General features: G+C 33.8%; 1 protein-coding gene across 1 annotated transcript in view; it reads left to right on the forward strand.

Annotated features, from left to right (window-relative positions):
* RFX6 (regulatory factor X6) overlaps positions 1–14202 on the forward strand; it is a 55477-nt gene that overhangs the window by 21077 nt on the left and 20198 nt on the right. Inside the window, exon 7 of the mRNA XM_003781619.1 lies at positions 13079–13186. Coding sequence (XP_003781667.1) covers positions 13079–13186 — 108 coding nt within the window. The remainder of the gene's footprint in view (positions 1–13078; positions 13187–14202) is intronic.

Here is a 14202-nt window from a genome sequence, read left to right on the forward strand (position 1 = left end):
GTTTAAAGGGTGATTAGACTAATGTTCTGATGTTGATAAAAGATTCAGTCAAGAGCAGAGACTGCAGGCATAAAAGTGGTGAAAGCTGAGAGCACAAGGCAAGTGAGGAACGGGGAGGGAAGAGCTTTATAATGAAGACCTCGGTTCTGGAGGGCAGGAGCACTTCTTCCATTAAAGCCAAAGAGAGGAAAGGGTAAATTCAGTCTCAAGTAGGTTTGTAGACTATGTGGCAGGAAGTTGCAGGAGCTTCTGTCTGGTGGTTTGAGTAGTAGTTTAGGCCAGTTACTGGGATTGAAAATCAAGGAGGGAAAGTAGGAGTTTGAAGAGCTTAAAGAAATCCTCATCTATTCTCAGTCAGGGTTCCTAGAGAACTTGTATCCCCAGTGCCCCAGGTACTCATTGTATGGAAGGAACAACTCTTTGATGCGTGGAGAATGGTACTAGCAGGTGCTATCCTTGAAAGAGTTGAGAAAATGGTTGCTCAAGTCACATTCTGTACAACTTAATTTTCTTATAGATCTTCTATTGAGGGAGGTGGGAACAGTCTTTGTGGAAGACAAGAAAGGCGGAAAATTGTAAACTTTAAATGGTAGGGGCAAGCAGACATACAAACTATTCAGGAAGAGTCATAATAAGAGAAATATACTGTTTGGAAAAAAATACAGGTGTAAAAGAAAATTTTAAATGAGAAGACACGCCATATGCCTGGATAGGTATGCTAAATATTATACATATGCCAATTCTTCCTAATTTAAGTTAGACATTTTGTATTCTAATGCAAATTTGAATGAGTTATTGATTTTTGGAAATGATCAAAATGGTTATAAGCTTAATCCAGAAGAATATACAGGAAGGAATAGTTGGAAATGTGAACAAGGAGAGTCAAGAGTACTTGTCTGGCAGATGTCAAAATGCCATGACACAATGACACTGTCTCAGTTGTAGACGAAACAAGGATTAGGTACCTGAAAAAGACACTAGTTTATAAGGATTTCGTGTATTATCAGGGAGATATTACAACCAATGAAGAAAGAAAAATTTTTTTCAGTCTTAAGTTTTTTCTGGAGGAAGGCAGAGTACTAAACAAATAAGTAAAATTCTTTGGGTATTAAAAAAATGGACTATTTTTGAAAAAAAATTTCCTCACCCTATATCTTATATGAATTTCATATAAACAGTTAAATACAAAAAGATACTTTGGAGGAGGTATATGTACATTCCTCATTTCTGGATGGGGTAATTCATTTTCTAAGCATGAAAACAATGTACAAAATTTCAAAGAGAAAAAAACCATAGACTATTAGAAACTTTGTATCCAAAGCTTTAGATACAAAATTTGAAGTCAGAGGAAAAACTGGGGAGAATATATTCAGCAAATATAGCAATGAAATAATATCTCTACTACCTGAAAGAAATTCTAAAATGTGTAAGAAAAATATGAAGATCACAATAAAGAGTAAAAAAATATCAGGAGGTGATTCTTATATGGAAAAAAAGGCTCATATAATAAAAATTAAGATAACATTTTACATTGTAAAGTTAGCAGATATTAAAAAATTCTGGAGCTGGTGAAGGAATGGTGAGATAGGCTCTTTCATATTCGGCTGGTGAAGGCAGAAGGAACCTTCTGGAAAACAGCTCCATGATTTGCATTAACAATGTCCTACTAATTCTACTTTTGTATAAATCTCATAAAAAACAGAAAATGTGAAAAAAATTCTGCACAAGTTGTTATTGACTATAGTGAAAAATTATGTATAACTTAAATGACATATTATGACTAATAACAAATGGCTACATAGTTTATATACTTTTATAGAAGTGAATACAGTTTCAGTTATTAAAGGCTCTTTTAATGATGTGGAGAAATGTTAAATATGAAAAAAAACAGACACAGAAGGAAATATATGTATATATGGTCTCAAATTTGTAAAAGAAGCTGGATATTTATCAGTTATGAAGAGATGGCCCCTGACTTAGGATGGTTCAGTTTAATGATTTTTCAACTCCATGGTGGTGCAAAAGTGATATACATTCGGCAGAAACTGAATTTCGGGTACCCATGAACCATTCAGTTTTTCACTTTCAGTATTCAATAAATTACATGAGATATTCCACACATTATTATAGGTGTATCAAATGCATTTTTTGACTTAGAATCTTTTCAACCTACAATAAGTTTACTGGGATGAAACCCCACGATAAAGTTAAGGAACATCTGTATAAATGAAAGAAGGTTAGTATCTAAAACTATATTGTGCAATATGGTGGCCACTAGTTACACATGGCTATTAATTAAATAAATAATTTAGTTTCTCAGTCTCTGTATCTACATTTCAAGTGCTTAAAAGCCATATGAGGCAGTAACTACTGTATTGAACAATCAATATCTAGAACATTTCCGTTGTCTCAGAAAGAAATAGTAGAACACCATTCTATAATATGTAAAGAACTCAGCTCAGTAATGAAAAGACAACCCAATGGAAATATAGCAAAGTATATGAACAGGCAATTCATACAAGGTACAAAAAAAGAATGACAAGAAATAATACTGGTGTTCTTGGCGCACGTTCTGATTTATCAGTCTAGAACATAGTTACTATTCGAACATCCTGCCTGCCAATAAAAAGTGCTCCATCTAAGTATTAATCAGGGAAATGCATATTAAAACCTTCATGGGTAATTATTTCAAAATTGCCATATTAATAATTTAAAAATCTAAAGATATATTACTGGCAAGAATGTGGAACAAAGGAGCTCCCACAAACAGTGGAAGGGACAATATCTAATCGAGTTGAAGATGCACGCACAGGTCTTATGATAGCCTTCCTAGAGAAACCTCCACACTGGGCGCAGGAGGGGCATATGCAGATATTCCCTGCAACACCATTTATAGTTGCAGAATACTGGACAATAATCTAAATGCTCATTATGACATAATGGGAAAATAAAATTTATATATTTTTACAATAAATACTATACTGCCTTGAAAATGTGTGAACTGCAAGCTATTAGAATAAACTTAGAGTTATCTCAAATGTAAAGTTCAGTGAAAAAAGAACGTTGAGTATACAAGACTACGTACTGTCTGGTACCAGTTTTAAACCAATAATAGAGATTATTTAGGAATATTTACAGCAAGGCAAATTTTTGCAGGTTAGAACAGGAATGACGTAAACCAAATCCAGAACATACATTGTTTTTTGTGGAAAGGAAATGAGATAACGCAGGGATACAAAGGCTGCTTTTAATATTTAAAATGTGTCACATTTTAATCAGGATGGGAAGTACATGGGTGTTTCTTATTTTTTATCTATATCTTCTAAAAGTTTTAAATAGCTCAAAATAGAAAAACAATAAAAGCTAACAACAGCAAAAACAACACTAAATAATAGTGAGAGGACAGTCAGAGCCGTTACCACTGGGTAATCATTTGATTGTTTTAAATTCATTATTCATAAATGTAGTTGGTGGTTGAAATGTCAGAAATGTCTTAGAGATTGTCTCAGAATCTTTTAAACCACGGGAATAAAACAAATGAACAAAGCTTAAATCTAATTCTTTGCCTTGATCAAAGAAAGCTTTCTTTTTCTGTAAATCTTCTAGCGTGGAAGATTTTAAGTAGCTAGTTATTTCATAGAGAATGGATCTCTTGATTTTATACATTTCAACCAGGAAGTTTTCTTGATAGCCAGAGTTTTCTTCTCCTTAACATCAACCGTTCACGGCCAGTTGAACAACTTTGTGCTGAGATAAATATCAAATCCTGCCATCTTGGCATATGCTTTTCAAATATTTGTAGACTGTTATCAATGCTTTCCTTTGTCATCACTTAGCCAAGCTGTGCAGCTTCACGCCTTTCATCTTCCTTCATAAATCAGACCCTCTTGACTTCTAATCATATTTGTTTCTTTTCTGTAGGGTCCTTCTTGCTTTCTTTTAGAAATAAGATTCTTAATACCTCACCCCAGAGTACCAAAGTCATCAGCTGAGAACGAAAAATACAAAACAAACCCAGACCTCTGTTGCTGGCCTATGATCTGGTGCCTGTTTTAGTACAAGTGGAATAGCAAACATTAGTGGAATTAAAATGAGTATATTTTATTTTTGTGCAGTTGGTCAACCTCTCCTTTCTTTTTGTGTTACACATTCTGTACAGTCTATTATTCTTTGATTTATGCAATTTAGGATGTCTTTGTACACAATTGTTAAGATACCCAAAGAAATTTAATTTTTAAGATTTTTACTTCTTGGCTTGGCACCTGTGGCTCAAGTGGCTAAGGTACCAGCCACATACACCTAAGGTGGCAGGTTTGAATCCAGCCCGGGCCCGCCAAACCACAATGATGGCTGCAACCAAAAAATAGCTGGGCGTTGTGGCGAGTGCCTGTGGTCCCAGCTACTTGGGAGGTGGAGGCAGGAGACTCGCTTGAGCCCAGGAGTTGGAGGTTGCTGTGAGCAGTGATGCCACAGCACTCTGCCCAGGGGGACAGCTTGAGGCTCTGTCTCAAAAAACAAACAAAAAAACCCCCCAAAAACAAAGATTTTTACTTCTTGTTGATTTACCAAATATATTGCTAGCTCTGATCACACAAAACCATTATTTATAAATATAAGAGCTTTTTAAAAGTATTAAAATAGATATACTTTGTTCCTTAATATATGTTACCTTAGCATCCTAACATCTCTGACTGGGAAATGTGTAATTTGCAACCCTCCCCCAACACACACAATCACATACATCCCCACCTTGTAGCTGAAAAGAAAGAAGTTCCTTGTGCCCCACTCAATCACATTCTCCTTCCTACTTCTCAAAAAGCTACCACTCTCCAGTGTTTATGCATTCCTTTGTTTTTTCCTGAAGCTTATTGTATTATTCAGTATATCCTTAAGCAACGTATTGTTTATTATTTACCCAGTTTTATACCACATCAAAATGGCTTCATTTTTTGACTCTCCATTTTTGTTCAGCATTAGGTTCTGTGATTCTGCAATGCTAATATGTGAAGTTCTAGTTTCCTCGTTTGTACTACTGTATAGTATTCTATTGTATGAAAATATCACAGTGCCTTTATTCATTACATTGGGTCTTATTTTTTTCCTTTCAAAAATAATATTGACCATGAGCATTCTCCAGATGTATATCTATAAGAATGATATTCCAGACCCTATATGCGCTGGTTTAATATTTCTAGTAGGGTTAAGTTATTAATAGTTTCCAAAGTGGTTGTATCCGCTTATGTCTCTCTAACTCAGTCTCACTCTTTTTGTAGAACATTTTATGCTTGATAGTGAATGACATTTTAGTTTTTCCAATCCTGTGGTTTTCATTTGAAAATTGCTATTCATAGCTAATTGACTTGAATATCTTTTTGGATGTTCATTGTTCAGTTCTCTTCTGTGAAATGTTTGTTCAGATCACATGATTTTTTAAAATAAAATTCCACTATTGGGAGTTCTCTATGTATTCCGGATACTAATCTTTCATAGGCTATGTGTTGTGAATACCTTCTTTCTGTTTGTGACATGACACAACACTCTATAGTGTCTTTGGATGAAGGTAATTTTTTTATGGTTGGTACTTTTGTATCTTGTTTTTAAAAATTTTTGCATGCTCCGAGATCATAAACATATTTTTATAAATTGTTCTAAAAGTATAAAGTTGCTTAACATTTAAGTCATTTTATTTGTAATTATTTTATTTTCATATTCTTAAGGTAGTAAAGTGTACATGACAAAGTTTACTATCTTAATCATTTTTAAGTTTACAGTTCTGTCATATTAAGTGCATTCATGTCACTGTCCAGTTTTCCCAGCACCATTTATTGAAATACCTTTCCTTCACCATTAAATGGTCCTGGCAACCTTATCAAAAATCCTATAACTGTAGATAGAGGATTGTTTTTGACCTCTTCGTTCTATTCTGTTTGTCTTTTTATGCCCATCTTTATGAATTACCACAATGTTTTCATTATTATAGCTTCATAGTAAGTTTTGAAATCAGGACGTGTTAATCCTCTGACTTTGTTTTTCTTGTTCAAGATTGTTTGGCTATTTAGGGTCTCTTGAGATTCTGTATGAATTTTTCTTTCTTTTTTTTGAGACAGAGTCTCACTATGTTGCCCTCGACAGAATGCCATAGCGTCACAGCTCACAGCAACCTCAAACTCTTGGGCCTAACCAATTCTCTTGCCTCAGCCTCCCGAGTAGCTGGGACCACAGGCACCTGCCACAACAGGTTATATGAATTTTTAGATGGATTTTTCCATTTATGCAAAAAGTATCATTGGGATTTTCATGTTGAATCCACAGAACACTTTGGATAGTATTGATAGCTTAAAATTATTAAGTCTTCCCATGTATGAACTTGGAATGTTTTCCATTTGCTTATGCCTTCTTAATTTCTTTAAGCACTGTCAGCACTGTGTTTTAGTCTTTATTATTATACAAGTTATTATTATTCACATCCGTGGTTAACTGCTATGTATTTGATTCATTTTGATGCTATTATATATGGAATTGGTTTCTTAATTTCCTTTTTAGATTGTTCATTATTAGGGCATAGAGATGAAACTGGTTTTTTGTATGTTGACTTTGAATCCTGCTGCTTTGCAGAATCCATTTATTAGTTCTAACAGTTTGTGTGTGTGAGTGAGTGAGTGTGTGTGTAATCATTAGGGTTTTCTGTAAGATTATGTCTGTGAATAAAGGTACTATTCTTCTTCCTTTCCAATTTGAATTCCTTTTCTTGCCTAATTGCCATGGCTAAAATGCCCAGGACTATGCTGAGTAGAAGTGGTGATAGTGGCCATCCTTGACTTATTCTCAATAGAAGAAAAAAGGCTTTCAGTGTTTCTCCATTACACATATGGTATTTTATATGGGTTTTTAAATATATGCCTTAAATTATGTAGAGGTAGTTTCATTTTATGCCTAGTTTGTTTGACTGCTTTTTGTCATGAAAGGGTGTTGAATTTTGTCAAATACTTTTTCTCCATCAACTGAGATGATCAGGCATTTTCTCCTTGGTTTGCCTTATGTGCTATATTACATTGATTTTCATAAGTTGAATCATGCTTGCATTTCAGAAATAACTCCCACTTGATTATAGTGTATACCTATTCATATGCTGCTGAATTTGGTTTGTGAGTACTTTGTTGAATGTTCTTGTATCAAACTTTATAAGGTATATTGGTCTGTAGTTTTTTAATTTTCTTATAGTGTCATATCAGGGGCAATGTTTGCTTCATAAAAAGAGTTGTATTGGGGATAATTCTTTGAAGTTTTTTTGTTTGTTTTTTGTGGCCAGGGCCAGATTTGAACCTGCCACCTACGGTATATGGGGCTGGTGCCCTACTCCTTTGAGCCACAGATGCCACCCAGGGATAATTCTTTAAAGTGTTTGGTAGAATTTATCAGTGAAGTCATCAAGTCCAGGGCTTTTCTTTATCAGCAGATTTTTGATTACTGATTCAATTGCCTTAATAGTTATAGATGTGGATTTATTCAGATTTTCTATTTCTTCATTATTCAGTCTTCATATGTTTTGTGTTTCTAGGAAATTTTCCATTTCATCCAAGTTAGTTTGTTGGTGAGCAAATAATTCCGTTTATTTCTACAGAATCAGTAGTACTATCTTCCTTTTCAATTCTGAGTTTAGTAATCTCTTTTAAGTACATCTAGATAAATGTCAGTTTTGCTGATTTTTTCAGAACTAATTTTTTATTTGTGTTTCTGGTTTGCATTTCATTTATTTCTGCTCCAGTCTTTATTATTTCTTTCCTTTAGCTCATATTAGGTTCTTCTTTTTCTAGATTCTTATGTCTTGAAGTTAGGTTGTTGTTTTAAAATCTTCCTATTTTTTAATGTAGGTATTTACAGCCTTTAGCTATAAATTTTCTCCTTACTGTTGCTTTCACCACATCCTCTAAATTTGAGTATGTTGTATTTCTGTTTTCATTTGTCTCTAAAAATTTTCTAATTTCCTATGTGATTTCTTTCTTGAGCCATTGGTTGTTTAAGGGTATATTTTTTAATTTTCACAAATTTGTGAATTTTCCACTTTTCCTTACATTATTGATTTTTAGTTTCATCCCATGGTGGCTGCAGAAGATATTATAATGGTATAACATCTGTCTTTCAGAATTCATTGATTTTTTTTTTTCTTTTTTCTTGACTAATTGCCCTGGCTAGACTTTCCAATACTAGCTTAACAGTTGGTCTATCCTGGAAAATGTCCCATGTGTTCCACACTTGAGAGGAATGTGTAGTATTTTGTTGCTGGGTAGAATATTCTATGTTCAGTGTAGTTGATTTATTGTGCTATTCAAATTCTCTGTATTCTTACTTATCTTCTGATTATTGTATCCCTCATTGAGAATATGGTGTTGAAATCTCCAGCTATTCTTTTAGAACTATTTATTTCTTCCTTTAATTCTCTCAATTTTTGCTTCATATATTTTGATCCTGTGTTATTAGGTATCATAAATGATTATAATTGTATCATTTTGCCGTATTGAACTATTATTATTGTATAATTTTCTTCTTTATTTCTTATGACCTTTTTTGATTTCAAGTCTATTTTGTCTGATATTAACAGTGCCACCTCTGTCCTCTTTTGATTACTATTTGCATGGAATATCTAAAGTGAGTTTCTTTTTTTTAAATTCAGATTATCATGAGGGTACAGATGATTAGGTTACAATGTTTGCACCTGTTCAGTTAAGTCCCTGTTGTAGTTGTGCCCTTCACCCAGGACATCTGCCATGTACCCTTACATTGTGCGCATTAGGTGAGAGCACACCAATTCCCCCTATTTCTTCCCCTTCCCTCAAACTTGAATTAAATTGAGGGTTTTTTTTTTTTTCTGGTGTGGGCATGTATTAGTTCATCTTCTCATATGCCCTCTGGTCTACTTGATGTCTGACAGGACCCTTAGGCTCTGTTCACTTTTCTTCAGTCTTTTTCCTTTCTGTTCCTCAGATTCAACAAGATCAATTGTCCTTTCTTCAAATTCAGTGATTCTTTCTTCTTTCTGCTTAAGTTTGCCATTGAATCCCTCTAGGGAATTTTTCATTTAAGTTATCATATTACATTACCTTGTACTGGCGTGTAATATAGTGTATTACTTTGTATTGGTGTGTAATACTAGTGTATTACTCTTTTTTTTTTTTTTAGCTTTTCTATCTCTATGTTGATAGCTTCATTTATTTCATCTATCATTTTCTTGGTTCTCTCTATGTCTTTTAGTTCTTTGAGCAAATCCTTAAGAAGATGTTTTAAAATCTTTGTCTGGTCAGTCCAACATCTGGTATTTTCCATGACAGTTTCTATCGGTCCTTTGAATATGTCGTACTTTCTTATTTCTTTGTATGCCTGTGGGGTTGTTTTGTTGTTGTAAACTGAACATTTGAATATAATAACATGGTAAGTCTGATCCAGGGTTTCCTTTTTTTTTGTTTTTATTTTGTTTTGTTTTTGATTTGCAGGCTGTCTCTAGTGGGGATCAGCTTGTGGTGAAAATTCATGGTCTTCTTAGGTCTTTTCTGAGACAATATGTTTCCTTGAGTATATGTGGTAATTTTTCTAGCATCCCCCATAAATGAAGTTGCTTTTGAATGCCCCGGTCTTTAATGTCTGACTCTTAGACAGTGAAGTGAAAGGAGAATGATAAGACGGGTGCTAGACCTTTTGATCCCATAGAAATCACTTCATGTGGGGTAAAAGGAACTTGCATTTGTATGTGTGTATGGGGGCATGGATCTTGTTTCCAGAAGCAGTGGCTTCCCACCTCTGTGTCTACACCTTCATAATCAGAAGCAGCAATCAGAAATGATAACACAGAGCCCCAATATCTGAAGGGCAGGATCTTTGTTGCCTGCTCTGCCTCCCATTAGCTTTGTATCAGCTGCTCCTGCAGCTCATGAACTCCCTGCCATGGGCTGGGCATGGGAGATGGTAGCTTCTACCCAGCTAAAAGATGAAATTAACCAAATTCACCACTGTTTACTGTCTCAGACGTTGTCTGGAAGTTGCAGGTGTTAAGTGTACTCCAGAGTTCCAAAATATTAATAGTTCCATGAGACATATTCTGCTAATGCAGTTATTGTCTAGGTGGGGAGACTGGTTCTTAGTGCTTATTACTCTACTATCTTCTCAGAATTCTCCACCTCTAACTGACTTTTGCATGTGATATGAGATAGGAAGCCATATTTATGTTTGCTAACCTGCAATTCCACTTGTGTCATGTATGCACGGGCCATTTCTAACCTACATATTCCACCTCAGTGGTCTTTTACCCTATGCCTATGATAATATATGTTTGATTTAGTGCTAGGATCACAGGTGTGAGCCACTGAATCCAGCTCACTGTTTTATTTATTAAAGCTTTATAGTCCACATTCAGATCTGGTAGTGCAGATCCTTCTGCCAGGTTCTACTTTATTGGAACTATTGTATCTGTTCTTGATCTTTTGTGTCTCCACACGTTTTAGAATCAGCTTGTTAAACTTATTGGAAAATTTTCATGTTATTTTGATTGGAAATAAAATAACATTGAAGGAAAAAATCAATTTGTGTCAAACCAACATTTTCTCCATAGTGAATCTTCTTACATAACTTCTTTAGTATCTTTTGATAAAAGTTAATTTTATTATAAATGTTTTATACTTTTAAAAACAATATTAGGCATCTTCTAATACTTGTTATTTCATCTCAGAATCTTTTTGTTGCATGCACTTAATGTTTGTTCCTTGATTTAAAAAATCCAAGTGAGTTTTAAATTGATGTGCTATCTAGTAAATTTGCTAAAAAATTTCTTTGTTAATCATAACAATTTTTATGTGGTTTAGTCTCAGTTTTTCAATGTAATCAACCATATCAGTGGAAAATATGCTGGGTTTGTTTCTTCATTTTCCCTACCTACTTTTGTTTATTACTGCTTTGTCTATGCACTTTAGTACAGCTAGAAGAAAAAAGTTGAGATGAGGCAATTTTATTTTGTTTGTTATTTTGAAGGGAATTTTTATAGTATTTTACCCATTAGTAAGATATTTTTGCATGTTTTTAATATTCTTTGTGTAATGATTAAGATTTTTTTTTTATTTCTAGCTGAGAAAGGGAGAGAGAGAATAGTGAATGAGTGTTGCATTTTAATCAAATGATTTTTTTCTGCACCAATGAGGTGACTAACATATGATACCATTTTTCCTTCTATTATGGTGCATTTTTTTTTGATCATTCTTATACATTGCTGGATTTGGTTTGCTAATATTTTGGTTGAGACTGTGGCAAACCTGGTGATAAAAAAGATTGACCTATAATTTTTCTTTCTTTTTCTGTCCTTGTCAAATTTGGCAAATATGTTTTCAAGTGAATTGGGAAGTGGTCTTTCTTTTCTATTGTTTGAAAATTCTTTTTAGCTTCTACTTATCTGTTTCCTGAATGCTTATTAAAGTTACCTGCTAAATCTTTTGGGCCAATCTTTTGTGCTTCATGGAAACAGTTCTGATTACTACTTACACTTCTTTAATGGGAATGAGACCATTTTCTTATTACTAACTTAAATTTAACCCAACACCATGTCTTGTCTCTTTTTGGTTTACATTTCTCTTATTCTTTGGTGATACTCTTTTTTTGTATCACCAAATTACATCTTGGGTTGAATAAATCTGGCTTTTTACCCAAGAATATGAGGAAAGTATAAACTTTTCTAAAATTAGAATTTAAGTTCATTTTTGTTATGTTTATCTATCAAATGTGAGTTTCATATCTTACCTTACCTTTTCCTTCTTTTAAAATCCTTTCTTTTGTTGCATTTTATTTGTATGTAATATGTCTTTATTAATTTAAAAATTACTTAATCAAAATAATGCTTTGTTATATTTGAAAATACAGGGAAATGAAGCTAAGCATTTTTTTTAAAGAATTTCTGCATTTTTAATATAAAATTATTTAAGAGCTTCTATCAAATTAGAAGAAAATTATTTGAGAGCTTCTGTCAAATTAGTCAATAGGAAATTAGTTCTTTAAAAGTATCTGGTGTTTAAGGACTAAAAAATCCCCCCCCCCAATGCCTTTTTGCTCGACCTAAATTAAATCTGAAAAGTCTACAAAGGCTGGAAGTGACAAGACAGGGTGGGAGCACAACCTGCCTTTATCAGTAATAAAGTTTTTGTCTGGTAAACATTTTCAATATAGTGATAAGAAACATAAAAGTCTAAATATAAATGTGGAGAAACTCTGGAAAGAATGGAATGTTGTGTTTTCCAGGGATATTTTACCATATTCCCAATTTCATTTTTTGCCCAAACTTTTGATTATCATTCACTTTGTTAAAGATTTGTTTGTGGAGCAGGAAGAATCATTTATAGTCTGTGGGACCAATTTGCTGAGACTTTAGTTCTGTCCTGAATATGTACTTGTTTTTTCTGTGTGGGTTTATGGCAGGTACCTGAGCACCCTTGTATCATAAGTAATTTGTTACTTTTTCTAATTTTCTGAAAACTTCTAGAGGAGTGATTTCCCTAGCAGATGTGAAAGAACAATGTATGTCTGAAGTTAGGCTGGGGAAAGGTTGATGTGGGGAGTCCAGAACACGAGTTTGGGAATCAGAAGACAGACGCCAGTGAAAATTCTGCCAGTAGATACCTCTGAGACTGAATAAATTAATTTACTTCTCATCGTTTTATTTGCTTAACCTGTAAAAGAGGAGGTTGAATTTGGCAATTCCTGATCCTCTTAGAGTTAAAATAATTGCAGTAATTCTAGACATAGAACTTACGCCATTAACTGTGATATGAAAATTTCTGAAAAGGACTGAAAACTGACAAATATTCAAAACTAACTTCTAAAGTGATAGGAATAACTCCCCGACTGTCAAACTAATGTTTGAAAACAATTTGCCTGAAGTGTAGTTTATTCAGTTATAAAATGTAAACAGGATACGCACATCTTCTAATTTCTCATGATTTGCAGGGTGAAGAACAGTAAAAGTGTATGGGTTTCTATTTTATTAGGATTGTGTTTTGGAGGCATGTAGTTGATAATGTTTTGTTTATTTTCATTTCCTAAATTTTAGGGTGGCTTCACTCGTAAATATTCGCTTAGCTCAAAAACTGGAACACTTCTTCCAGAATTCCCCAGCGCTCAACACCTTGTGTACCAAGGATGCATTTCTAAGGACAAGGTATCAATTAAAGATACTTCTCTATTGATTTGCTGATAGGTTGGTTCCATATCTCGATTTTCTGGGACTCTCATGGCACTGCAGGAAGCAGTCAGAAATCTGCATAGTCAGACATAACTGACTGATTTATAGGACAGACAAATGTTAACTCACATTGATTAAACACTTTCCAATTAATCATTTACCTTCTCCATGATAGTATGTAATCAGAAGGTGGTAAAATAAATCTTGAAAGGCTAAAGATTACCTTTTATTTAAAACTCCATGTTGAGGAAGAAAATACGAGAGTACGTTTATCATATAAAAGTTTCTCCAGTTAAAAGTTATGTTTTCCATTAGCTCTATTTTATTTTAGGAAGTCATCAAGTATCTCTCTAGGACGGAAAATGCTCCTTGCAGTAAGGGTGGAAGTAAGTGGATGATCACAAAGTTTCCTTCCAGTTCTAAAATTCTGTGCTCCCATTTGCGGTTTTTGTAAAATTAGGAAAGAAATATTTTCATGGATTCAGTTTACAAATAATCCTCAGTATGAGTTTTCAATGCTTATGTGATAAAATTTGAGGCTAAATCCTCTGTTTCTGTACTTCTAGAGCCACTTACAGGGGATTTATTGACTATTTAATAGCAGGGGCCGTTATTAAATCAGAACTTAATGATCCTATGTTTTGCTTTCAACTAAAGTTTCTTTTTGAATTAGCATTTGAGGAAAACACCTTTTATGGCATGTTGAGTCAGTTTATGTTTTGGGGGTGCAAAGGGAGGAATATGATTAACTACTGTTCAGCTGTATGACTTCAGCAATGGGCTTTATGTAGAAACAGGAAATACAAGTAACACCTTGATTTTTTTTTAAGTTACTGATAAGTAGAGATGCACAGTAAGTTACAGGTTCATTTTGATGATAGACATATCCTGCCAGTTAAGAATAGGGAAAGAAAGTATTAAAGATAATGCTCAGATGTCAAATCCAAGGGCGTTTCCCAAAGTATGTCCACGTCCTCCTATGTGGGTCATTA

Source organism: Otolemur garnettii, unplaced genomic scaffold, assembly GCF_000181295.1.
Source record: "Otolemur garnettii isolate 467f Iridium unplaced genomic scaffold, OtoGar3 scaffold00002, whole genome shotgun sequence".
Taxonomy (NCBI): domain Eukaryota; kingdom Metazoa; phylum Chordata; class Mammalia; order Primates; family Galagidae; genus Otolemur; species Otolemur garnettii.